Source organism: Periophthalmus magnuspinnatus, chromosome 16 (genome assembly GCF_009829125.3).
Source record: "Periophthalmus magnuspinnatus isolate fPerMag1 chromosome 16, fPerMag1.2.pri, whole genome shotgun sequence".
Lineage (NCBI taxonomy): Eukaryota > Metazoa > Chordata > Actinopteri > Gobiiformes > Gobiidae > Periophthalmus > Periophthalmus magnuspinnatus.
The window spans coordinates 15,106,319-15,129,604 of NC_047141.1; the positions used below are offsets into that span (position 1 = coordinate 15,106,319).

General features: G+C 40.2%; 4 protein-coding genes across 4 annotated transcripts; 1 reads left to right on the forward strand and 3 right to left on the reverse strand.

Moving 5' to 3' along the window:
- Positions 1 to 6: 6 nt before the first annotated feature.
- Positions 7 to 1,220, reverse strand: apoa2 (apolipoprotein A-II). Its single transcript, XM_055227561.1, is given in 4 exon segments — positions 7 to 191; positions 268 to 469; positions 958 to 1,002; positions 1,113 to 1,220. Coding segments are annotated over 3 exon segments (405 nt in total). The 5' UTR covers positions 1,001 to 1,002; positions 1,113 to 1,220; the 3' UTR covers positions 7 to 31.
- Positions 1,221 to 5,734: 4,514 nt separating this feature from the next.
- LOC117383708 (apolipoprotein C-I-like) lies at positions 5,735 to 6,530 on the reverse strand. Its single transcript, XM_033980918.2, has 4 exons — positions 6,394 to 6,530; positions 6,215 to 6,284; positions 5,999 to 6,134; positions 5,735 to 5,918 (listed from the first exon to the last, which is right to left on the reverse strand). Exons 2-4 carry the CDS (start codon positions 6,267 to 6,269, stop codon positions 5,870 to 5,872), a joined length of 240 nt encoding a protein of 79 aa, XP_033836809.1. The 5' UTR covers positions 6,270 to 6,284; positions 6,394 to 6,530; the 3' UTR covers positions 5,735 to 5,869.
- Positions 6,531 to 10,132: 3,602 nt separating this feature from the next.
- On the reverse strand, positions 10,133 to 12,167 carry LOC117383705 (apolipoprotein Eb-like). Its single transcript, XM_033980914.2, has 4 exons — positions 12,044 to 12,167; positions 11,608 to 11,752; positions 11,242 to 11,529; positions 10,133 to 10,984 (listed from the first exon to the last, which is right to left on the reverse strand). Exons 1-4 carry the CDS (start codon positions 12,081 to 12,083, stop codon positions 10,642 to 10,644), a joined length of 816 nt encoding a protein of 271 aa, XP_033836805.1. The 5' UTR covers positions 12,084 to 12,167; the 3' UTR covers positions 10,133 to 10,641.
- A 7,705-nt stretch (positions 12,168 to 19,872) lies between these two features.
- LOC117383704 (apolipoprotein Eb-like) lies at positions 19,873 to 21,907 on the forward strand. The gene is made up of 4 exons (XM_033980913.2): positions 19,873 to 19,996; positions 20,288 to 20,432; positions 20,511 to 20,798; positions 21,056 to 21,907. The coding sequence occupies exons 1-4, from the start codon at positions 19,957 to 19,959 to the stop codon at positions 21,396 to 21,398; spliced, it is 816 nt and encodes a 271-aa protein (XP_033836804.1). The 5' UTR covers positions 19,873 to 19,956; the 3' UTR covers positions 21,399 to 21,907.
- The last annotated feature ends 1,379 nt before the right edge of the window (positions 21,908 to 23,286 follow it).

Here is a 23,286-nt window from a genome sequence, read left to right on the forward strand (position 1 = left end):
CAGTCGGGTTACAGGTGCACTTAGAGTAGATCTAGTTCTCAACAGGCAACACTTGGTCCAGGACAGCCTTGATGCGGGTGATGCCATCCTCCAGGTACTCGCGCACATAGGGGCGCAGGTGTTTGCTGTAGAAACCAAGAGCAGCAGAGCGGGCATTGTCTACAGCCGGAGAAATCTCCTCACCAACAGCCCTACACACAAATAAATAAATAAGGGATTGTATTCAGTTTGCTGCACTTTGTAGTACTTGTTGTGTGTCTGCAGTACTTACTTGGCGACCTGAGCGTAGGGGGCCAGGTCCATGTCAGCTAAAGCTTTTGTGTGTACTCTGAGGCCGCAGTGTCTCCAGCTGCTGCCTTCATCTTATTGTAGGCGTTCTCAAGCCTTTTAAAGAATGTCTGCTTCATTTCATTGTACTTTTGTACAACTTCGGGTTCAGCCTCAGGGATTTCACACAGGCTCATTGAGACTGAACAACAATAAGAGATGTTCATGAGATACTTCCTAAATAAATTCTTTAGCAATTTCTTTTCAATATGACCAGATTCTTGAAAATATGTTTGAATGATTTCTAATTAATTATAGTTAGAAATCATTCATTTATAGATCACTTGGGCCAAAAATGCATGGAAGAAATTCTCCTTCAAAATTTGCTATCAAATACTGCATGTATTTGCAAACGTAAAGTGCAATTTAAACAATTTTATAAGCATTGCATTTTGAATAAATTAATTCCTAATATGTTTGTGTTGAGATTCAAATCTCAGTAGTATGGAATTTGAAAAAAACAACAACCCAAAAACAACCTTAAAGATTGAGTCATGCATTTAAAATGTATACAGTGTACATATTTGTGCACATAAAAACAACATGCACAGTTATTGTTAAAAGCCATCATTAGTTTGCTAATTTGTGCCTTTTATTTCAATAACATTTTGTATTATTTGGTCAACTTACCCTGCAGGGCGAGGAAGACCACAAAGACAATTTTGGCATTCATGTCTGCAACAAAAAAGGTGAAAAATGTTAACCTAAAATGTAATTCAAATGTTAAGTCAAATTGAACTAAATAATTTTATGAGTTTTAAGGGAGAATCTTGTGGAAGTCTTACCTGCTGCTGCTCTGGTGACAGTCCGCTCTGAAACTGAGTTGTCTGTAACCCAGAACTCTCATCTGGACGCGATGATATAGGGGGGCACTGCAAACAGACGTCATCTGATCAGCATACACACACCTACACACAGACGCGTGCATAGCCAAACAAAGTCCAATGTACATGATATCCACTGGAGAATTCTTTATGTGGAAGAAGAACTTATGTAAGACTCTCAGCCTTTTGGCTCATGGTGCTGTCCTTGGATGTCACAAGACTTGTACTTGCAGAAAATCTCCTTTGATTTGATTGTGAACATTCCTGATTTGTGAACCCCTCCTGGCTTTATTTCATAACCGCTCACCCGTCACCATATTGAATAGTGTGGAGACTGCAGTGCTATGGTCAGCAGGTCAGTCAGGCCGTCTAGACATGCACGCTGCAGTGGACTCTGACCTGACTTTTGACCCTATACATAGATTTTTACCAGAGACAAGATAGATTTTTAACATACATAATGTAGCTCTGATGTCAAAAATTCCAAAAAGATTCAAGTCAGTTGCTCTTTAGTTCACTGACCTCAGACTACTGCAGCTGTGGATGTGGGGGAGCTGTGCATCTTTCGGAGACCCGCTTGAAGCAGTTTATAAGTAATTAGACGTGTACTTTTGGATGTTCTCGTTTTATCCCATGTGAATCTGCACTGGTTGAATACATCTCAGTAAGGCAAGGCAAGGAAGTTTATTTGTATAGCACAATTTGTACACAAAGTAATTCAAAGTGCTTTACAGAATAAGAAGGACATTGAAATCCCACAAATCAAAACATAAATAATCACAAATAATCATCATAAAATTAGCACTAAAACAGAAGAGTGCAGAATAAAAACCTTTCAGTCGTATGTAGACTGTATTACACCACAGTGTGACAGGCCGTCTGTTGATGACCCACTCAAAATATGTGTTACCGACAGACTGTAGTGAGAGTAAACTAGGCACAAGAATGCATGTTTTTCAAAATATTTCTTGGTCATAAAACACCTTTGACTTATTTTTCGTGGTTATAATGTTGATATCTCAGATCGTAATTTCTTTATATAAATGACAACTATTCTTTGTTGCTTTATGCTTTAATCATTTCTTGTGTACAACATGAAACTACAGCCCAACACTTTCAATTACAGTTTTCTTCTCTTCACTTTTCTCCAAATGGATTGTAGCTGCTGATTTTGGTGTGCACTTTCTCCCACATATTGTCTCTCCAGGTGGAGGCCCACTGGTAGTAGCTGGAGGCCACTGGTTGGAGGTGATCCTCGTAGTACACTTCAGCAAAACCCAGAACGGCCGCCCCTGCACGCTGCACCTTCTCTTTGGCCTCCCTAAAACAAAAAGTAACTTAAAGTATGTATCCACTGCGGAAGACTGTGTGGGCTTGTATGTCAAAGTTAGAACATTAATATACAATCATGAATATTTAAATTTATAATATTACATGGCTCGCTCTGTTAACCGCTCCAGGAGACCAGGAGGATCAGGAGCTGGTGTCTGAGCAAGAAGTGGCCCACATGCTGCAAAACACAGACAAATAATAAGTATATGCAAGGGTTCATTTAGTGTTCAGTCAGTGTAAAATTTTGCAGATTTTTATTATCATAATAAATAAAAAAAAACAACAAAAAATGTTGATTAAAACGTAAAAGTATAACTAAAAAAGTAAATGTCATTTAACTAAAACTAAATTATAATTTCACATGAACATTGTTAAATACGCAAACAATAATGAACATTTATTCCACTGAAACAACATTATTTCACTTGAATAGGTTATAGTCAGTCTTATGCTCCTCCCATAAAATGCCAAAGTCCCGATTTTTGGTTTGTATAACAATTTGTACTGTGTAACTAGGTGAGGGGCTGTACTTCCATCCTAGTAGTAGCAAAGTTTTTGGGAGACAAATATTTCCATAACCAAATGTTTTACAAATATTGTGGTAGAGACACATTTCAAAACTTTTTTAAATTTTTTTTACCAATTCCTCATGTTTAAAATACTACGTTGTTTATTCCATGCAAATTCCGCTTGACTCCATTTTGTCCCTGACCCTTCCTTTCAGTAAAACATCATCATTATTAATACCTTGAATCAGAAGGATGAGACCAAGAACAAAGCCTCTCTTATCCATCTGTCATAAAAAGAAAGAAAAAAACAAATTATCTTTACAGTAACGCACAGATACAGTATAGACAGTAAAGTTACATATTTACAGACTTCAGCGAAATTGAGAGCATTGGGTTCACAATCTTACAACAAATATGTGCAAAGCAAACCAAATGTAATGTTACCTTTTAAGTAGGTGTTCAGTGGACACACACAAGTTGAATGAAACAAGTGTTATCAAGCGGTTTTATTTGTATTAAGTGATGGCACACATTGTACATTTGTCCTTATCGCCTGACTTTTATTCCTCCTTTTTCAAGGTTTTGTGTAACACCAAAAATGGAAAACGGTGATTTCCTGTTTTGTCAATCAAACAAGTCAATGGTATGTGATGCGTTTAGACTTGAATTATGGCACTTCTTCTGTCTATTTTAAGGTCAGTGCCCTTTGGATCTGGACCCATTCGGTGGGCTGATACCGGTGCTATCGCTCACACAGATATGACTTTGTGCAAAGGCTGGGGTAGAGTCAATTAGAAAGTTTCAAGTCAGCAGCTTTGGCCAGAGTCCACAGTGCAGCCCAAGGACAGTGGGGTTTAGCTAATTTCATTTGTCTGTTTGTATAATTGGTCAGATCTAATGATGAATGGCAGAATTCCTCATATAGTTCCAACTCTGCCAAAGGCTTACTGCTGTGACACGTTGGTGTCATCAGAGAAGGTTCATATCTGAGGACCTCAGGAACCGACTTTCTGCTGGCACTCAGAGTCAGGACTAAACATGAAGAATCTGTGTTTCAGTTTCACGCAACAAAAATCTGGGACTTTCTGAAGATGTGAGACAGGTCTCTACTTTGCAGATAAAATATTTTCAGTGATGTGCACAACGTAACAGATTTGAACATTGACTCTTTCTCTTGCCGCAGTACCTGATATATTGTATTAGCACCTCTTGAGGTCAAAATAGGTCCACTGTGTGCTGTCTGCATCCAATTAGAAAGGATTTTATTATATATTCAGGAAGTGCACATTAGCATGCTTGTTATTGTTTACCATCACGGCAAAACTGCTTTGTTCTTCATAAACACATCACAGTGAATAATTAGGATGCTCAAAATGCATACGATACTGAGGAATAACTTTGGAGCCCTGGAAACAGTTTAAAATGAACTAGTTCTGTATTTTTACATTTTAAAGAGTAAAGATCTGGTACAGTGCCTTTAATAGACCCTTCTGTTTCTGTAAAGCACTTCGAATTTTACTGGGTTTAAATTATGCTTAGGGTGACCACCTGGCCCTATTTTCTTTTGGTTGTCTTGCACAGCCATTTAGGCCGTTGCCCCTCATCCTACTGATTTAAAGCATTCCCCATGTTTTCATTTATGCCACATTAATTATTAAAGATAGAAAATGTTTTTTTTTCCTTACACTTTATTCAAGACTTTTTGGGTGTACTGGCAACTATTGTTATTACAGTCTCTCTGCGCATGACAATTTATGTAAAAAACATATGGTACTATTGCAGTTTCGATGAGCCAAAACTTTCCTATTTCATCCCTCCACATCCCTCTGTTTTACAATATCACCCTGATTTTGCTCTACACATAAACTTGCATTGCCTTAGTATTTGTGTGACCACTAGTGACAACAGAAGTAATAGTGGTAATTATTATGATTATTGTAGCAGAAGCTTTGAAGCGTGAGTCAAGGCTTGGCACTGTGACTATGTAGTTATTTAACAGAACAAGGAGTATCATGGCAACATTATTATGGCATCGCGTCAACAGCAGATGTGGCAATAGTGACAGTTTATTTTGCAGTGGTATGATTATGCATTTTGTGCCTTTGTTTGTGCCCTTGTTTGTTTGTTTAGTATTCACCGTTTGCCACTTTGGTGTTTCTCTTTTCTGGCAATGAGTTGAAACTATTGAAATGGCTGTTTTTGCTCTAATTGTGAATCCCATATGAACCCTCTGTTCTCATCTCAGGAACAGATTTCTGGAACAGTAGATGATTAACTCAGGCATAAATAGTGACTTTAGCCAAAGAATTGTGAAATGCTCCAGCAGCCATGTTGGCACTTGCCCTTTGGTACCACTGATTGGCACAAATGTCTGTCAGTTTGCATCATTGGGGGATTGTTGACATGATATTTTTGGGCTTTTTCAATTTTTTTTTTAGCAAACACAAATATCATATCATTATTCTACACATTATTTTTGGCAGAATGTTCATTGCATACATTATGGGCTATGGGGAAATGGGCATACATATTCCAAACGTGATCTTCACATTTGAGAGTAGGCTCTTGACTAGTAATCAATGTTTGGGTGGCCTTGTACATTACCAAACTTATGTAAGATTAACCTGCTTGCATTGACATAATGTGTGAATGCAATAACTATACTGAAAGAGGTCATTAAAGCTTGATGCTAAATATTTGCTTATTGATTTTATGCAGTTCAAGTGAAAACAGACCACTGTATAAAAAACGACAACATTTAATGATTTCTATTGCTTAAAGTTCCACAGTTTAGTAACATATATCATTGCAATTACGATCACATTCTGTCAAAATGCATAGATTAAACTGAAGGGGTCAGAAGTCGTGAACACGGACTTAGTTAAAATGTTCCTGCATCTTCTGGAACTGTTCCTGGAACCAGCTTCTGTGGGCGGAGCAGAGAGGCAGCGTTAGGCAGAGTCACTTTAAAATAAATGTACTAGCACTGATATTTTGTGGACTTACTTGGCTTTCTGCACATTTTCATTGTTGTTCAAACCATCGAGCGCAGTCTTTGCCTTCTCAGCTACGGTCTTTCCAAACTCGCTCATCTGCTGGCCCAAATTGTTAAACCTCTCCTCCATAGTAACTTCTTGCGCCTCTGCAAGATGAAATAACCTATTATTGGCAAACAGCCAAAACGTAAAAAAGCTTGCCTCTTTTAGCTAGTGGTAGTCTCACCTGTGTAGGCCACGAAAGCCAGCACCAGCACAGCAATTGCCAGGTACAATTTCATGTTTGCAGTGATTTTCTGATGAAGACAACAAAAGTTTAAACACTTTGAAATTTTAGAATTTGACACATCCATATATTTGTTTTCACACATATATGAGTATTATTATGACTTGACTTTAACGTACCTGTTTTGGAGACAAGAGCAGAAGAGATCAAGCTGTGTTTAGATTGCTTCTGTGAGTGTTCCTCTTTATAAAGCAGCAGATTCTAAGGGGCTGACTCAAAGGCCAGTCTCAAATCAATATGTACACGTGGTGACCTCAGTCCACCAGTGACCAATGAGGATGCAATGTGCGAGAGACTTGTTTATCATTTGAATGCAGTCTCTTCTTCAGATGCTAATAAATGAGCAGATATGTTTATTTAGCATATATTTAATTGCATGGAGATGTATTTCTTGCTGATATATGGTAATCTTTCTTTAGGAATCAAAGTTTGTTCCTCTGCTGTAGTAATGGCATCTAAAGATAAGGTGTGATTAAATGTGTTAGCAGACCTATGCTATTTGGAACTAACTTTGGACTTGTCTGCGTTGTATTGTTGTGTCAGACAGCTTTTAACCTACATGGCACCATTTGGCTTCAGTTTGTTAGCACGTAGTTGAAAACTATAGTAACCTCCTGTTAGGATAATGTCTTCTCTTAATAATATGTAACATAATCTGACTTTTTTTTTCTTCAGCCAACTGTGATGAATATAAACATGCAGAGTTTTCATAGAATAATAAAAAAATAAACAAAAGAAGGGATGAGTGGAAACTAGATCTAAGACCCAGGGCAGTTTTAACACAAGGGTTAGAGTGAGTGGGCCTACTGCTGCTGAGTACTCATTTTAAGTAGCCACAGCACTCAAAATATTTATGTGAAAACACAAACTATTTGTATTTGAAGCAGTAGAAAATTATTTTTGTTGTTGTTGATTAAATGCATTATAGATTGACTAAACTAGCTTGCAATTGGCTGTCTTAAAATTGGTTTTCAAAATTAACACTTCTTACAAATCTGCTTTCACACCAGGCTGTCTGTCTCTAAGCTTTATTACTTACAAATGATAAACAAAGTTATCAAAAGGAGGGCTTTGAAATACCCCAAGACCCCACCTTTGTGTCGTTTTATGCATGAGCTTAAGCTCCTTGCGACTAATTGTTTCAGGCACTAAGTGTGAAAGTGCATACCCTGATTTGCAATAACAAGCTCCTCGACGGTTGTTTTTGTGTTCTGTAGATCCCCTGGGGTGAGCTGTATTGTGTGCCAACTGTAAAGAGGAATAGAAAGAAGAACGTGGTTTGATAACTGGAAAGCAGGGGTGATGGAGCAGAGGTTACCAGCAGTCACAAATCTGCTAGCTCTTCTGTAAAATTCTTCTTTGCAGACAGAATAGCAGAATCAGTAAGTCTGCAACAATGCGATGATTAATAGTCACTAAAACAGTACTTCCTGTAACTTGGTAGCAGTTAAACAGTATGAGTCAATAATTGACCTCAAGCAATGCCCTTTGACACACTGAGAAAACAAAACATGTTTTGACGGTAAGCCTAAATTGAAACCAAAACATTAACATCAAATATATATTTTTAAAATCTTGCTTCTCCTCTCTTTTCGAGTGTATATCATACATCATATTTCTTACTGAACCCCTTCACTTATCTGGATTTGGGGCCAACACAAATAAACAAGTTTTATTGAATGAATATGCGTTATGTTTTGAGAGAAATCTCATTATCAGATTTGCCTTGCATAAGTGCAACAATCATACCACTAAGCCACATGGCAGTGCAAACAATAAGTGGGTGTACATAAATGTGCTATACATTCTTGAACTCAAATTTTATCCCCCTTATATATTATATTTATATTGACGTTTAATTGGTCAAAGGCATCATGACAAAACACAAGACTTACATTAGCAGCATGGATTTCAGCTTTTTGTTTAATAGGCGACATAATGAAGACTTTTCACCATTTTTTTTTTTTTTATTGGCAGGTGTTATGGCAACTGTATATATTCTGGTGACACTGCAAATTTGCATCGTTTTGCATACTTGTAAGCAAATAATTCAGTGTATTAATTAGCATTTGTTCTGCTCTGCCAGTATTATTGGTCTCTGGTCTCCTGGCCGATTTCTTATGTTGTCTGATTTTTCCTGTTGTGTCTGATTTTTCCTGTTGTGTCTGATTTTTCTTGTTGTGTCTGATTCTTCCTGTTGTTTTGTTTTTGTGTCTTGGCGGCACGGTGACTGAGTGCCATCACTCATGTCTCACAGCAAGAAGGTTGGTTCGATCCCCGGGTCACCAGGCCTTTCTGTGTGGAGTTTTTCATGTTTCTCCCCGTGTCTGGATGGGTTTCCTCCGGGTACTCCGGTTTCCCCCATCAACCAAAACATGAACGCCCTTCGAGACAACTGTTGTTGTGATTTTGGGCGTTACAAAAATAAATGAATTGAATTGAATTGAATTATTGTATCATTCTGCTGCTAATTTTCAAACACTTTCCCATTAATAAACTCCTTTTTACAGCTTAGTATGATGTTAGAGACAAGAAGATTAAAAGTTACATAATGCACCTTTTATTAAGGACAGAATAACTATGAATTGTAACCACTTACAAGTATGCAAGTTAGGAGCAAGTTAGAAACCCATGGACATCTGAGTACTTTTTATGTAAGAAATTAGGTTGAATGGGTTTGCGGTATACTGTGCTAAGCTTGTGACCCTCCTTCTGACCACTGTACCTTGAATGCTCTCTTAAAGAAAACACAGCTGCATGGAGTCAAGTGGAGGAGGTCAGAGGAGAGGAGCCAAATGGTGTCATCTGCTGGCCTCAGATCTGCACTTCTCTCTTAGTCCTGCTGGCTGTACATGGAAACAACACTTACACCACAGTAACTAAGTAACTGCATTTAATTATAATAAAATCACTTCTTCTTCTGATCAAGTGAGTGTCTGAGCTACTTTTCCACTAAAAAATAAATACCTTGCACAATCAGTAAAATCCCCCAGCTAATGTAGTCCTGACCAAGACTATAGGTCAAGATCTGGAGATGGCACTGTTACCCCAGCGGCATTAAAGGATGGGTCAAATGTAGAGGACAAATTTCCCAGCGGGGACAGAAAAGATGTTCCTTAAGCTTATTTTTCCTAATAATTTATAACAGACAATATTTACTATAATAAAAATTACTCAAGAGATGCAACATTTAGTTATAATGTCATTTTTCTTCTATCTTGGAACTCATTAGTATTACTGGATGACTGAAATTAAGATAAAGGATATTTGAATTCTTATTGTAATGTGATGTTTTGGGTTTTTAAAGTGATGGTATGTAACTTTCTGGACATGGAAAATCTGCTGCTTGATTCCATGAAAATTGCCAAAACAACAACATTACAGTGGAAACAAGCAGAAGGATGCAATAAACACATCCATAATGAAAAACATGCTTTCGGCAAAAAAAGATAAATATTATGGCTTTAATGGTCCTAGCAACTACTACTAATCATTGGATGACAGCATTGCTTTAACTATTACAGCTCATGGGAACCATCTGCAAGTCTAAACTATAACTTCTCAATGGGATTTGTGAGGGGATGTGTTCAGTGAAAGGGCAGGTCGAGACTTGCATTGTAACATCAGGGTTTAATGCTATCAGCCGTTATGTCATCTTCTTTAGATACTGTTTTGTTACGTAATACACCCCAGGCTTTAAGATAATATGCTGTGAGTTAGGAAACACTTTTCTTTTTTCAGTGGTTATACAGATCCAATTGTGTAAGGGTGAATTACCACCAGGAAGCCCTATGTGGGTCTGGTGTAACTTAACAACCATTCAATTATAAATGAGCTCGACTGGGAGAAAGACAAAACTTTTGTTTTCTTGGTCCTTTATTAACGCAGCACTGTGCAGCACGGTGGACATTTGAAATACGAGGGACTCTCCAGCACATCTGAAGAAGGCAGCATCAATCTTAAAGTTTGCCATATATGTGTTTTACATTTTACAACGAAACTAAACAAGAAACTGTCACGATACATTCAGGCAATCAGGGTTTTTTTTGCCTTTGTTTGGGATAGCGTTTCAGTGCATTCATTGAAATGATTTGACCCCTTAAGTACGATCAAGGGCTGGCTTGTATAAAAGTAAACAGTAGTAGTAGTAGTAAAGCATACATTGAATTACATTGAACGTGCTATTGCTTGAGGTACTTCAGTTCAGTGATTATGGGCGAATGTACTAGTATAGTGATATAAATGCTACTTCAACCCACTCTCCCTGCACACTAAAGTAACCATTTAACATATGATCAGTAACACATCAGTGGTTTTGCATACCACCGACTTATTTGAAATGGATGTTTTTTCGAATCAGTCTGTATTTACTGGGTGTTTTCCTTGAACTTCTCGCCGATGGTCTCGATCTGCTCGCGGATACGGTCGGCGATCGGTTGGATGTTCTCTGTCAGCTTGTCGATGTTGCCCTCCAGAGCGGTGCGCAGGCCCTCCACGGTCTCCTCCATCTGGGTCCTGACGCCGGCGAACTGGCTCTCGAGCGTCTTGCCCAAGCCCTCTGCCTGGCTCTGCAGCAGGGCCGTGATGTCGCTCAGCTTCTGGTTGGCGGTCTCGCTGGCCTGCTGCATGTAGGGCTCCACGTGGCCGCGAACGGTCTCCATGTTCTGGGAGGTGCGGGACTGGAGCTCGCCCATGTAGGTGGTCATGGTGCTGTTGGGAGAAAAAATGTAGAGGTTAATTGACTGACATTTTCATTTCAAATTAAAGTTCTATATTTGTTATATAGAAAGGGGAAATTTTGGCATTTCTTTTCCAGAGTTGCTGGTAGATCATTGATGTGAATTCTATTATAGTTTATAAAGATTTTGGATGAATAATTGCTTTTGTCTCATGTCAGTAATGAGTATTTTCACCTTGTACCATACTTCATGTTACAGATGAAATGATCAGACTGTGGTGGCACTCACTTGATAATCTCCTCGGTGTCCTTGTTGAGGCGCTTCTTCAGTTTGGTGGTGTAAGCGTTGACGCGTCCACGCACATCTCCGGTGTTCTGTTCGACCATGGTCTTAAGCTCACCCAGGTACTCAGTGCTGCGCTCCTTGGCGTCGAGCATGTCCTGTTGCAGGCGGCTGGTGAGCAGCTGCAGGTCCTGGGTCATCTGGTTGGCGGAGATGTCGGTGTAGGGGCTCAGCTTGGTCTGCAGGTCATCTTTGTAAGTATTGAGCTCAGCCATGGTGTCTGTGATCAGAGTACTGAGGATACAGGGAAACACATGAGGATATGGGCTCATAATGTAAAAGGGCTGTGGAGATCTAGTCTCAGGGACTTACTCAAGCTCCCGGGTCAGCTGAGAGGCCTTGATGTTCTGCACCACACCATCAGCCTTCTCATTCAGGTCATTGATGTGCTGCCAGAACCTCTCCACAGCATCCTGCCAGGCCTTAGGGGGCTCAGGTAGAGCGCGGGCATTGGAGCCTGTGTACACAAGACATAAGTACAACATTACAACTACATAGTCCCATCTATCTCTTCATTCTTCATTCACATTAGCTGAACATTTTGATCACCACATAACATTGTGGTTATTTGAAATGTTGCAATGCAGTTGAATCAAATTGTACCTAGTTTGATCATTTTTCTATTTTAACCTGTTAAAAATAACATAGGCCTAATATTTTTATCATTTGTTGTTTGTTTTTTCCCTCGAAGCCCCAAAGTAAACCAAAGGCGTCTTCACAAGAGGAAAGTATTGGCACAATAACTCACCAATGACTGCAAGAGCCAGGATCAGAGCTACAGCCTTCATGGTTGATGGTCGAACAGATAACACCTGAAAGAAAAGCAAAAGGACTTGAGTTTTCGTCTTTGTTTTTAACTAGTGGTGCTCCATGTTGAGCCGCGTGTAGAGGTGCTTTGAGTCGCGCCATCACTCACCTGAGAGGAATGCTCCGTGCTCCGTGCGCTCCCTCTGCGCGCTTATATACTGTCCCGCGGAGAGCAGAGCGGGGGGGCTGGGTGTGTGCGTGAGGGGGAGGCTCGATTCTCTTTCCACCTCACGCTATGACACAATGATTGCGCAGTGACCGACAGCGTGGTCACGACGCGTAGCCACTAAACTTTCACCTCAAGTGTTGTAATTCAAACTGCTAAATAATGAAGTCCGCCGAGACTAAAGGAAACGAAACCACCACACTTCATTTATTTAGTATATATATCAATTATAGGCCTATAGATGGCCCGATCAAACTAGGCGAATACGTGGCCTATAAAACTACATTTATTTCTTTACTTTTAAAACTTGTGGATACATCATTCATTCATTCTGCTGTTGTGTTTTTCTTCCATCTGTTATTCATGTCAATATTGTGCATCAGTAATGGCTAAAGTTAGTATTACTTTAGCCAGAGAACATGCAAAAAAAAAAAAAGAAAAAAAAAAGCCTTTTAATTGTAATTATTTAACCACGTGTGAAGGAGTGATGTCAAACAAGATTTATGGGACCATTTGGCACCAAAGCGCTGATGCTACAGTGAAGCCTGAAAGAACTGGAGGCTGAAAAGGCCATTTATGACTTTCACACTAGACACCCCAATGTGACTCTTTGACAGTCAGTTTTTTATCAGTCTGAGATGGGATTCAGATTCAAAATAAATACAATTCATATCTTTCTGACAGTGGTGGAAGAAGTACTAAATTGTGTTACTGAAGTAAAACAGATACTGGAGCAAAAAGAACTCCAGTATCAGCCTCAGCCTTTTCAACAGTTCTCTATACTATGATAAAAAAACAAAAAACTACTTTTTAGTCCAGTTCAAAAATGTAGTGGAGTAGAAAGTACAGATACCTTCTCTCAAATGTAGTAGAGTCCTTCACTACATTTTCTTGGTTCTGTTTCATCGTTGCTTTCTGATGTGCCACAGGCAGGGGCCTGTTCCATCATTGTTCTCTCATGACCATTGGCTACTATCATTTACTCAGGCATGTACTAATACTTTTGTGATGCATGATGTGTCCTAATACACTTTCATGTACTATTTGCAATAGTTCCTAGCAACACTTTTGCGTCTGCCTTCATTGACTTGTTTATGTTATGCCTGGCTTCAGCTTGTCCCTGTGCTGCAGGGAGGCCTTTACTTCCTGGCAGTGGAGCAAACACACTGGGCTTGCAGTGGCATGACTCTGGAGAACTGTACGCCCACCACAGAAAGAGGGATTATAGGTTATCACAAATGTGTGTGGATATAGACTTATATTACCTCAAAACAAACTGGGCCAGTGTGAACAGAGCAGAAGAACAAAAATCCCAAGTTTGGAAAGCAAAAGGGAGAAGTGTGTTGAGTAACATGTTTACTGCCAGGAACTGGTGTGTTGTTTTCTCTGATCAACATCTCCATAACAAACATCCCCCTCTTCCCCCTGCAGCATCAGGTCTTTGTTATGGTGGGCCCTATGGTTCGACTAATGTCTCCCTACTCAAGCACGAATAATGCAAATTATTCAAGACCACTCTATTTTCTCGCATTTGAGAATAATGGTTTAAACAAAACCCTATTCCCTTAGTATGTATAGAAGATACAAATTATTTATAGACACAAAACATAATCCACATGTACTATCTATTCTCTCCTGATGGTGAAATGCAGCCACAACTGCCCTGGGGCAGATCAGATTGTACTCCTTAACCATTAATAGCAAACTCCTGTCATACTCCTGTTTCTTGTTTTGTCTGATTTTTCCTGTTGTTTGATTTTCCTGTTCGTTTTTGTGTGTAGGCAGCACGGTGGCTGAGTGGCAACACTCATGCCTCACAGCAAAAAGGTTTGGTTCGATCCCCGGGTTGCCCAGGCCTTTCTGTGTGGAGTTTTGCATGTTTCTCCCCGTGTCTGGATGGGTTTCCTCCGGGTACACTGGTTTCCCCCATCAACCAAAACATGAACGCCCTTCGAGACAACTGTTGTTGTGATTTTGGGCGTTACAAAAATAAAATGAAATGAATTGAATACTAGCCCATTCAACAGAGGTCTACATGGAAGTTCATTTGGATAGTGCAGTATAGGGGCCCTCGGAGGTTATCACCACACAAGTCCTGTTATCACACTGTCATCATAATTACCCAGTTCAGCCAGCACATCTACACTTTGCTCCCGTGTGCACTCAGAAGTGAGTTTCAGTGCAGAGGTGAACAACAGGGCAAGAGACGTAAGCAAGTGCTTAGATTTCAAATACTGTATTAGACTGATGATAAAGAAGGAAAAGGCAAAATAGACATTTACAACATGAGCCCTGCTTCAGCTGTGCGGTACCTAAACAGGCTCACACGCCAAGGCTTTTGGTGCTGACGGAAAAATGCATTTTTATAGAACTAACATCTCAAATCAAAAATGACTATTATCATTTACACATGGTGCATTCAGGGACAGTTGTAAATGTATCAACCAATACAAAACAGTTAGATAGTTAGTAAATTAATTTCCTTGCAATTCCATGTCAACATTTTGCTTATTCTGCATAGAACGTTACAGACAGGGAAATAAGAAGAAGCATGAGATCATACAGCACCTCTAACCTCCAACACAATTTGTCTAAGAGTCAGACGAAAGGTTATTGCCGGTTAAAAGTCACATCTGCTTACACTGTTTTTGGTTAATGTGGATAACATCAGCCAAAGCAAAACAAGAGGTGAGTCACGGAGAGGTTACTGCAGTTAAGGCAGTGTGTGGGTTAAAAGCCTGTGTACTGAAACTCCCTCTCACCAGGTCTTAGTCAGGCCTATCAGCTGATGGAGAGGTTGATGGATGACTTTTCAGTGTTGTTTTAGAACTGGGAGAATGCAGGACTAAGCAATGGCTAAAATTGTGCTGGGGCCAAAAGTTTGTTTCTGTTGTGCAAATTGGTGCAAATCTCAGCAAGTTTACTAAAACAGGACACGGGATTTGCACAGGAAAAAAATGTAGAGTGCATCTTTGTGAAATGATTTTGATATGAAAAATGTGAGGAGAACCAGAAAAATGGAGCACCCATCAACCAGAGGGTAGCCAGTTACCCAATTACAGTGCCTTAATATGACACTGTTCACTGCATGTTTGCCAAATCACTGTTCACCAGCCTGGCTCACTTTGGCAACCCCAACTTATCTGCCTGACCAGCCAGTCCCTTCTACATTCTGAATCCAAGGGTCTGGAACCAGATCATAGAAGGTGAAAATCGATGGTCCAACCACAGTCGCTCATTTGTATCAAATGTTTTTCAAATGCAGAAGACGTCTCCTCTCAAAAAACCTCGTAACATTCAGAACATGTTATGCCCCCCCCCCCCCCCCCCCAGCAGCCATGTTTGTTTTTGACATAAATGGACCATGCTTTTTTCTGATTGGTTAATCCGCCTGTCAATCATGCCCTCTGAAATCGAGGAGACAGGATACGGCTTCAGATCCACTCGTCTTTATAAAATTTTGTCAAAGCGTGTGGTTATGGCTGGTAACCAACTTAGAGGTGCTCTATGTCGCTATTTTTTTTACATGTTACCCTACCTGTCTCCTTGGAAATGTTATTGCTTTGCCTGGAATGTCCCACAGTGAGATTAAAGATATTGTTCTCTTTGGAGATAAGCATGTGACGCCACTAGACCAAGTTACAGATCAGATCTATGGGGAGATGACCCTGCCCACACACAGCAACATTGCATGTTATATATATATATATATATATATATATATATATATATATATATATATATATATATATATATATATATATATATATATATATATATATATATATATATATATATATATATATAACATGCAATGTTGCTGTGTGTGGGCAGGGTCATCTCCCCATAGATCTGATCTGTAACTTGGTCTAGTGGCGTCACATGCTTATCTCCAAAGAGAACAATATCTTTAATCTCACTGTGGGACATTCCAGGCAAAGCAATAACATTTCCAAGGAGACAGGTAGGGTAACATGTAAAAAAAATAGCGACATAGAGCACCTCTAAGTTGGTTACCAGCCATAACCACACGCTTTGACAAAATTTTATAAAGACGAGTGGATCTGAAGCCGTATCCTGTCTCCTCGATTTCAGAGGGCATGATTGACAGGCGGATTAACCAATCAGAAAAAGCATGGTCCATTTATGTCAAAAACAACATGGCTGCTGGGGGGGGGGGGGGGGGCATAACATGTTCTGAATGTTACGAGGTTTTTTTGAGAGGAGACGTCTTCTGCATTTGAAAAACATTTGATACAAATGAGCGACTGTGGTTGGACCATCGATTTTCACCTTCTATGATCTGGTTCCAGACCCTTGGATTCAGAATGTAGAAGGGACTGGCTGGTCAGGCAGATAAGTTGGGGTTGCCAAAGTGAGCCAGGCTGGTGAACAGTGATTTGGCAAACATGCAGTGAACAGTGTCATATTAAGGCACTGTAATTGGGTAACTGGCTACCCTCTGGTTGATGGGTGCTCCATTTTTCTGGTTCTCCTCACATTTTTCATATCAAAATCATTTCACAAAGATGCACTCTACATTTTTTTCCTGTGCAAATCCCGTGTCCTGTTTTAGTAAACTTGCTGAGATTTGCACCAATTTGCACAACAGAAACAAACTTTTGGCCCCAGCACAATTTTAGCCATTGCTTAGTCCTGCATTCTCCCAGTTCTAAAACAACACTGAAAAGTCATCCATCAACCTCTCCATCAGCTGATAGGCCTGACTAAGACCTGGTGAGAGGGAGTTTCAGTACACAGGCTTTTAACCCACACACTGCCTTAACTGCAGTAACCTCTCCGTGACTCACCTCTTGTTTTGCTTTGGCTGATGTTATCCACATTAACCAAAAACAGTGTAAGCAGATGTGACTTTTAACCGGCAATAACCTTTCGTCTGACTCTTAGACAAATTGTGTTGGAGGTTAGAGGTGCTGTATGATCTCATGCTTCTTCTTATTTCCCTGTCTGTAACGTTCTATGCAGAATAAGCAAAATGTTGACATGGAATTGCAAGGAAATTAATTTACTAACTATCTAACTGTTTTGTATTGGTTGATACATTTACAACTGTCCCTGAATGCACCATGTGTAAATGATAATAGTCATTTTTGATTTGAGATGTTAGTTCTATAAAAATGCATTTTTCCGTCAGCACCAAAAGCCTTGGCGTGTGAGCCTGTTTAGGTACCGCACAGCTGAAGCAGGGCTCATGTTGTAAATGTCTATTTTGCCTTTTCCTTCTTTATCATCAGTCTAATACAGTATTTGAAATCTAAGCACTTGCTTACGTCTCTTGCCCTGTTGTTCACCTCTGCACTGAAACTCACTTCTGAGTGCACACGGGAGTAAAGTGTAGATGTGCTGGCTGAACTGGGTAATTATGATGACAGTGTGATAACAGGACTTGTGTGGTGATAACCTCCGAGGGCCCCTATACTGCACTATCCAAATGAACTTCCATGTAGACCTCTGTTGAATGGGCTAGTATTCAATTCATTTCATTTTTATTTTTGTAACGCCCAAAATCACAACAACAGTTGTCTCGAAGGGCGTTCATGTTTTGGTTGATGGGGGAAACCAGTGTACCCGGAGGAAACCCATCCAGACACGGGGAGAAACATGCAAAACTCCACACAGAAAGGCCTGGGCAACCCGGGGATCGAACCAAACCTTTTTGCTGTGAGGCATGAGTGTTGCCACTCAGCCACCGTGCTGCCTACACACAAAAACGAACAGGAAAATCAAACAACAGGAAAAATCAGACAAAACAAGAAACAGGAGTATGACAGGAGTTTGCTATTAATGGTTAAGGAGTACAATCTGATCTGCCCCAGGGCAGTTGTGGCTGCATTTCACCATCAGGAGAGAATAGATAGTACATGTGGATTATGTTTTGTGTCTATAAATAATTTGTATCTTCTATACATACTAAGGGAATAGGGTTTTGTTTAAACCATTATTCTCAAATGCGAGAAAATAGAGTGGTCTTGAATAATTTGCATTATTCGTGCTTGAGTAGGGAGACATTAGTCGAACCATAGGGCCCACCATAACAAAGACCTGATGCTGCAGGGGGAAGAGGGGGATGTTTGTTATGGAGATGTTGATCAGAGAAAACAACACACCAGTTCCTGGCAGTAAACATGTTACTCAACACACTTCTCCCTTTTGCTTTCCAAACTTGGGATTTTTGTTCTTCTGCTCTGTTCACACTGGCCCAGTTTGTTTTGAGGTAATATAAGTCTATATCCACACACATTTGTGATAACCTATAATCCCTCTTTCTGTGGTGGGCGTACAGTTCTCCAGAGTCATGCCACTGCAAGCCCAGTGTGTTTGCTCCACTGCCAGGAAGTAAAGGCCTCCCTGCAGCACAGGGACAAGCTGAAGCCAGGCATAACATAAACAAGTCAATGAAGGCAGACGCAAAAGTGTTGCTAGGAACTATTGCAAATAGTACATGAAAGTGTATTAGGACACATCATGCATCACAAAAGTATTAGTACATGCCTGAGTAAATGATAGTAGCCAATGGTCATGAGAGAACAATGATGGAACAGGCCCCTGCCTGTGGCACATCAGAAAGCAACGATGAAACAGAACCAAGAAAATGTAGTGAAGGACTCTACTACATTTGAGAGAAGGTATCTGTACTTTCTACTCCACTACATTTTTGAACTGGACTAAAAAGTATTTTTTTTGTTTTTTTATCATAGTATAGAGAACTGTTGAAAAGGCTGAGGCTGATACTGGAGTTCTTTTTGCTCCAGTATCTGTTTTACTTCAGTAACACAATTTAGTACTTCTTCCACCACTGTCAGAAAGATATGAATTGTATTTATTTTGAATCTGAATCCCATCTCAGACTGATAAAAAACTGACTGTCAAAGAGTCACATTGGGGTGTCTAGTGTGAAAGTCATAAATGGCCTTTTCAGCCTCCAGTTCTTTCAGGCTTCACTGTAGCATCAGCGCTTTGGTGCCAAATGGTCCCATAAATCTTGTTTGACATCACTCCTTCACACGTGGTTAAATAATTACAATTAAAAGGCTTTTTTTTTTTCTTTTTCTTTTTTTTGCATGTTCTCTGGCTAAAGTAATACTAACTTTAGCCATTACTGATGCACAATATTGACATGAATAACAGATGGAAGAAAAACACAACAGCAGAATGAATGAATGATGTATCCACAAGTTTTAAAAGTAAAGAAATAAATGTAGTTTTATAAGCCACGTATTCGCCTAGTTTGATCGGGCCATCTATAGGCCTATAATTGATATATATACTAAATAAATGAAGTGTGGTGGTTTCGTTTCCTTTAGTCTCGGCGGACTTCATTATTTAGCAGTTTGAATTACAACACTTGAGGTGAAAGTTTAGTGGCTACGCGTCGTGACCACGCTGTCGGTCACTGCGCAATCATTGTGTCATAGCGTGAGGTGGAAAGAGAATCGAGCCTCCCCCTCACGCACACACCCAGCCCCCCCGCTCTGCTCTCCGCGGGACAGTATATAAGCGCGCAGAGGGAGCGCACGGAGCACGGAGCATTCCTCTCAGGTGAGTGATGGCGCGACTCAAAGCACCTCTACACGCGGCTCAACATGGAGCACCACTAGTTAAAAACAAAGACGAAAACTCAAGTCCTTTTGCTTTTCTTTCAGGTGTTATCTGTTCGACCATCAACCATGAAGGCTGTAGCTCTGATCCTGGCTCTTGCAGTCATTGGTGAGTTATTGTGCCAATACTTTCCTCTTGTGAAGACGCCTTTGGTTTACTTTGGGGCTTCGAGGGAAAAAACAAACAACAAATGATAAAAATATTAGGCCTATGTTATTTTTAACAGGTTAAAATAGAAAAATGATCAAACTAGGTACAATTTGATTCAACTGCATTGCAACATTTCAAATAACCACAATGTTATGTGGTGATCAAAATGTTCAGCTAATGTGAATGAAGAATGAAGAGATAGATGGGACTATGTAGTTGTAATGTTGTACTTATGTCTTGTGTACACAGGCTCCAATGCCCGCGCTCTACCTGAGCCCCCTAAGGCCTGGCAGGATGCTGTGGAGAGGTTCTGGCAGCACATCAATGACCTGAATGAGAAGGCTGATGGTGTGGTGCAGAACATCAAGGCCTCTCAGCTGACCCGGGAGCTTGAGTAAGTCCCTGAGACTAGATCTCCACAGCCCTTTTACATTATGAGCCCATATCCTCATGTGTTTCCCTGTATCCTCAGTACTCTGATCACAGACACCATGGCTGAGCTCAATACTTACAAAGATGACCTGCAGACCAAGCTGAGCCCCTACACCGACATCTCCGCCAACCAGATGACCCAGGACCTGCAGCTGCTCACCAGCCGCCTGCAACAGGACATGCTCGACGCCAAGGAGCGCAGCACTGAGTACCTGGGTGAGCTTAAGACCATGGTCGAACAGAACACCGGAGATGTGCGTGGACGCGTCAACGCTTACACCACCAAACTGAAGAAGCGCCTCAACAAGGACACCGAGGAGATTATCAAGTGAGTGCCACCACAGTCTGATCATTTCATCTGTAACATGAAGTATGGTACAAGGTGAAAATACTCATTACTGACATGAGACAAAAGCAATTATTCATCCAAAATCTTTATAAACTATAATAGAATTCACATCAATGATCTACCAGCAACTCTGGAAAAGAAATGCCAAAATTTCCCCTTTCTATATAACAAATATAGAACTTTAATTTGAAATGAAAATGTCAGTCAATTAACCTCTACATTTTTTCTCCCAACAGCACCATGACCACCTACATGGGCGAGCTCCAGTCCCGCACCTCCCAGAACATGGAGACCGTTCGCGGCCACGTGGAGCCCTACATGCAGCAGGCCAGCGAGACCGCCAACCAGAAGCTGAGCGACATCACGGCCCTGCTGCAGAGCCAGGCAGAGGGCTTGGGCAAGACGCTCGAGAGCCAGTTCGCCGGCGTCAGGACCCAGATGGAGGAGACCGTGGAGGGCCTGCGCACCGCTCTGGAGGGCAACATCGACAAGCTGACAGAGAACATCCAACCGATCGCCGACCGTATCCGCGAGCAGATCGAGACCATCGGCGAGAAGTTCAAGGAAAACACCCAGTAAATACAGACTGATTCGAAAAAACATCCATTTCAAATAAGTCGGTGGTATGCAAAACCACTGATGTGTTACTGATCATATGTTAAATGGTTACTTTAGTGTGCAGGGAGAGTGGGTTGAAGTAGCATTTATATCACTATACTAGTACATTCGCCCATAATCACTGAACTGAAGTACCTCAAGCAATAGCACGTTCAATGTAATTCAATGTATGCTTTACTACTACTACTACTGTTTACTTTTATACAAGCCAGCCCTTGATCGTACTTAAGGGGTCAAATCATTTCAATGAATGCACTGAAACGCTATCCCAAACAAAGGCAAAAAAAACCCTGATTGCCTGAATGTATCGTGACAGTTTCTTGTTTAGTTTCGTTGTAAAATGTAAAACACATATATGGCAAACTTTAAGATTGATGCTGCCTTCTTCAGATGTGCTGGAGAGTCCCTCGTATTTCAAATGTCCACCGTGCTGCACAGTGCTGCGTTAATAAAGGACCAAGAAAACAAAAGTTTTGTCTTTCTCCCAGTCGAGCTCATTTATAATTGAATGGTTGTTAAGTTACACCAGACCCACATAGGGCTTCCTGGTGGTAATTCACCCTTACACAATTGGATCTGTATAACCACTGAAAAAAGAAAAGTGTTTCCTAACTCACAGCATATTATCTTAAAGCCTGGGGTGTATTACGTAACAAAACAGTATCTAAAGAAGATGACATAACGGCTGATAGCATTAAACCCTGATGTTACAATGCAAGTCTCGACCTGCCCTTTCACTGAACACATCCCCTCACAAATCCCATTGAGAAGTTATAGTTTAGACTTGCAGATGGTTCCCATGAGCTGTAATAGTTAAAGCAATGCTGTCATCCAATGATTAGTAGTAGTTGCTAGGACCATTAAAGCCATAATATTTATCTTTTTTTGCCGAAAGCATGTTTTTCATTATGGATGTGTTTATTGCATCCTTCTGCTTGTTTCCACTGTAATGTTGTTGTTTTGGCAATTTTCATGGAATCAAGCAGCAGATTTTCCATGTCCAGAAAGTTACATACCATCACTTTAAAAACCCAAAACATCACATTACAATAAGAATTCAAATATCCTTTATCTTAATTTCAGTCATCCAGTAATACTAATGAGTTCCAAGATAGAAGAAAAATGACATTATAACTAAATGTTGCATCTCTTGAGTAATTTTTATTATAGTAAATATTGTCTGTTATAAATTATTAGGAAAAATAAGCTTAAGGAACATCTTTTCTGTCCCCGCTGGGAAATTTGTCCTCTACATTTGACCCATCCTTTAATGCCGCTGGGGTAACAGTGCCATCTCCAGATCTTGACCTATAGTCTTGGTCAGGACTACATTAGCTGGGGGATTTTACTGATTGTGCAAGGTATTTATTTTTTAGTGGAAAAGTAGCTCAGACACTCACTTGATCAGAAGAAGAAGTGATTTTATTATAATTAAATGCAGTTACTTAGTTACTGTGGTGTAAGTGTTGTTTCCATGTACAGCCAGCAGGACTAAGAGAGAAGTGCAGATCTGAGGCCAGCAGATGACACCATTTGGCTCCTCTCCTCTGACCTCCTCCACTTGACTCCATGCAGCTGTGTTTTCTTTAAGAGAGCATTCAAGGTACAGTGGTCAGAAGGAGGGTCACAAGCTTAGCACAGTATACCGCAAACCCATTCAACCTAATTTCTTACATAAAAAGTACTCAGATGTCCATGGGTTTCTAACTTGCTCCTAACTTGCATACTTGTAAGTGGTTACAATTCATAGTTATTCTGTCCTTAATAAAAGGTGCATTATGTAACTTTTAATCTTCTTGTCTCTAACATCATACTAAGCTGTAAAAAGGAGTTTATTAATGGGAAAGTG

What these genes read in the sequence shown, in the direction of transcription:
- LOC117383705 (XM_033980914.2), bottom strand. Translation starts at nt 12,083, where the DNA reads ATGAAGGCTGTAGCTCTGATCCTGGCTCTTGCAGTCATTG. An exon ending in CCTGGCTCTTGCAGTCATTG is followed by an intron (nt 11,753 to 12,043) that starts GTGAGTTATTGT and finishes TTGTGTACACAG; the next exon opens with GCTCCAATGCCCGCGCTCTA. An exon ending in CAGCTGACCCGGGAGCTTGA is followed by an intron (nt 11,530 to 11,607) that starts GTAAGTCCCTGA and finishes CTGTATCCTCAG; the next exon opens with TACTCTGATCACAGACACCA.
- LOC117383708 (XM_033980918.2), bottom strand. Translation starts at nt 6,269, where the DNA reads ATGAAATTGTACCTGGCAATTGCTGTGCTGGTGCTGGCTTTCGTGGCC. An exon ending in GGCTTTCGTGGCCTACACAG is followed by an intron (nt 6,135 to 6,214) that starts GTGAGACTACCA and finishes TTCATCTTGCAG; the next exon opens with AGGCGCAAGAAGTTACTATG. An exon ending in GAAAATGTGCAGAAAGCCAA is followed by an intron (nt 5,919 to 5,998) that starts GTAAGTCCACAA and finishes CTCCGCCCACAG; the next exon opens with AAGCTGGTTCCAGGAACAGT.
- LOC117383704 (XM_033980913.2), top strand. Translation starts at nt 19,957, where the DNA reads ATGAAGGCTGTAGCTCTGATCCTGGCTCTTGCAGTCATTG. An exon ending in CAGCTGACCCGGGAGCTTGA is followed by an intron (nt 20,433 to 20,510) that starts GTAAGTCCCTGA and finishes CTGTATCCTCAG; the next exon opens with TACTCTGATCACAGACACCA. An exon ending in GACACCGAGGAGATTATCAA is followed by an intron (nt 20,799 to 21,055) that starts GTGAGTGCCACC and finishes TTCTCCCAACAG; the next exon opens with CACCATGACCACCTACATGG.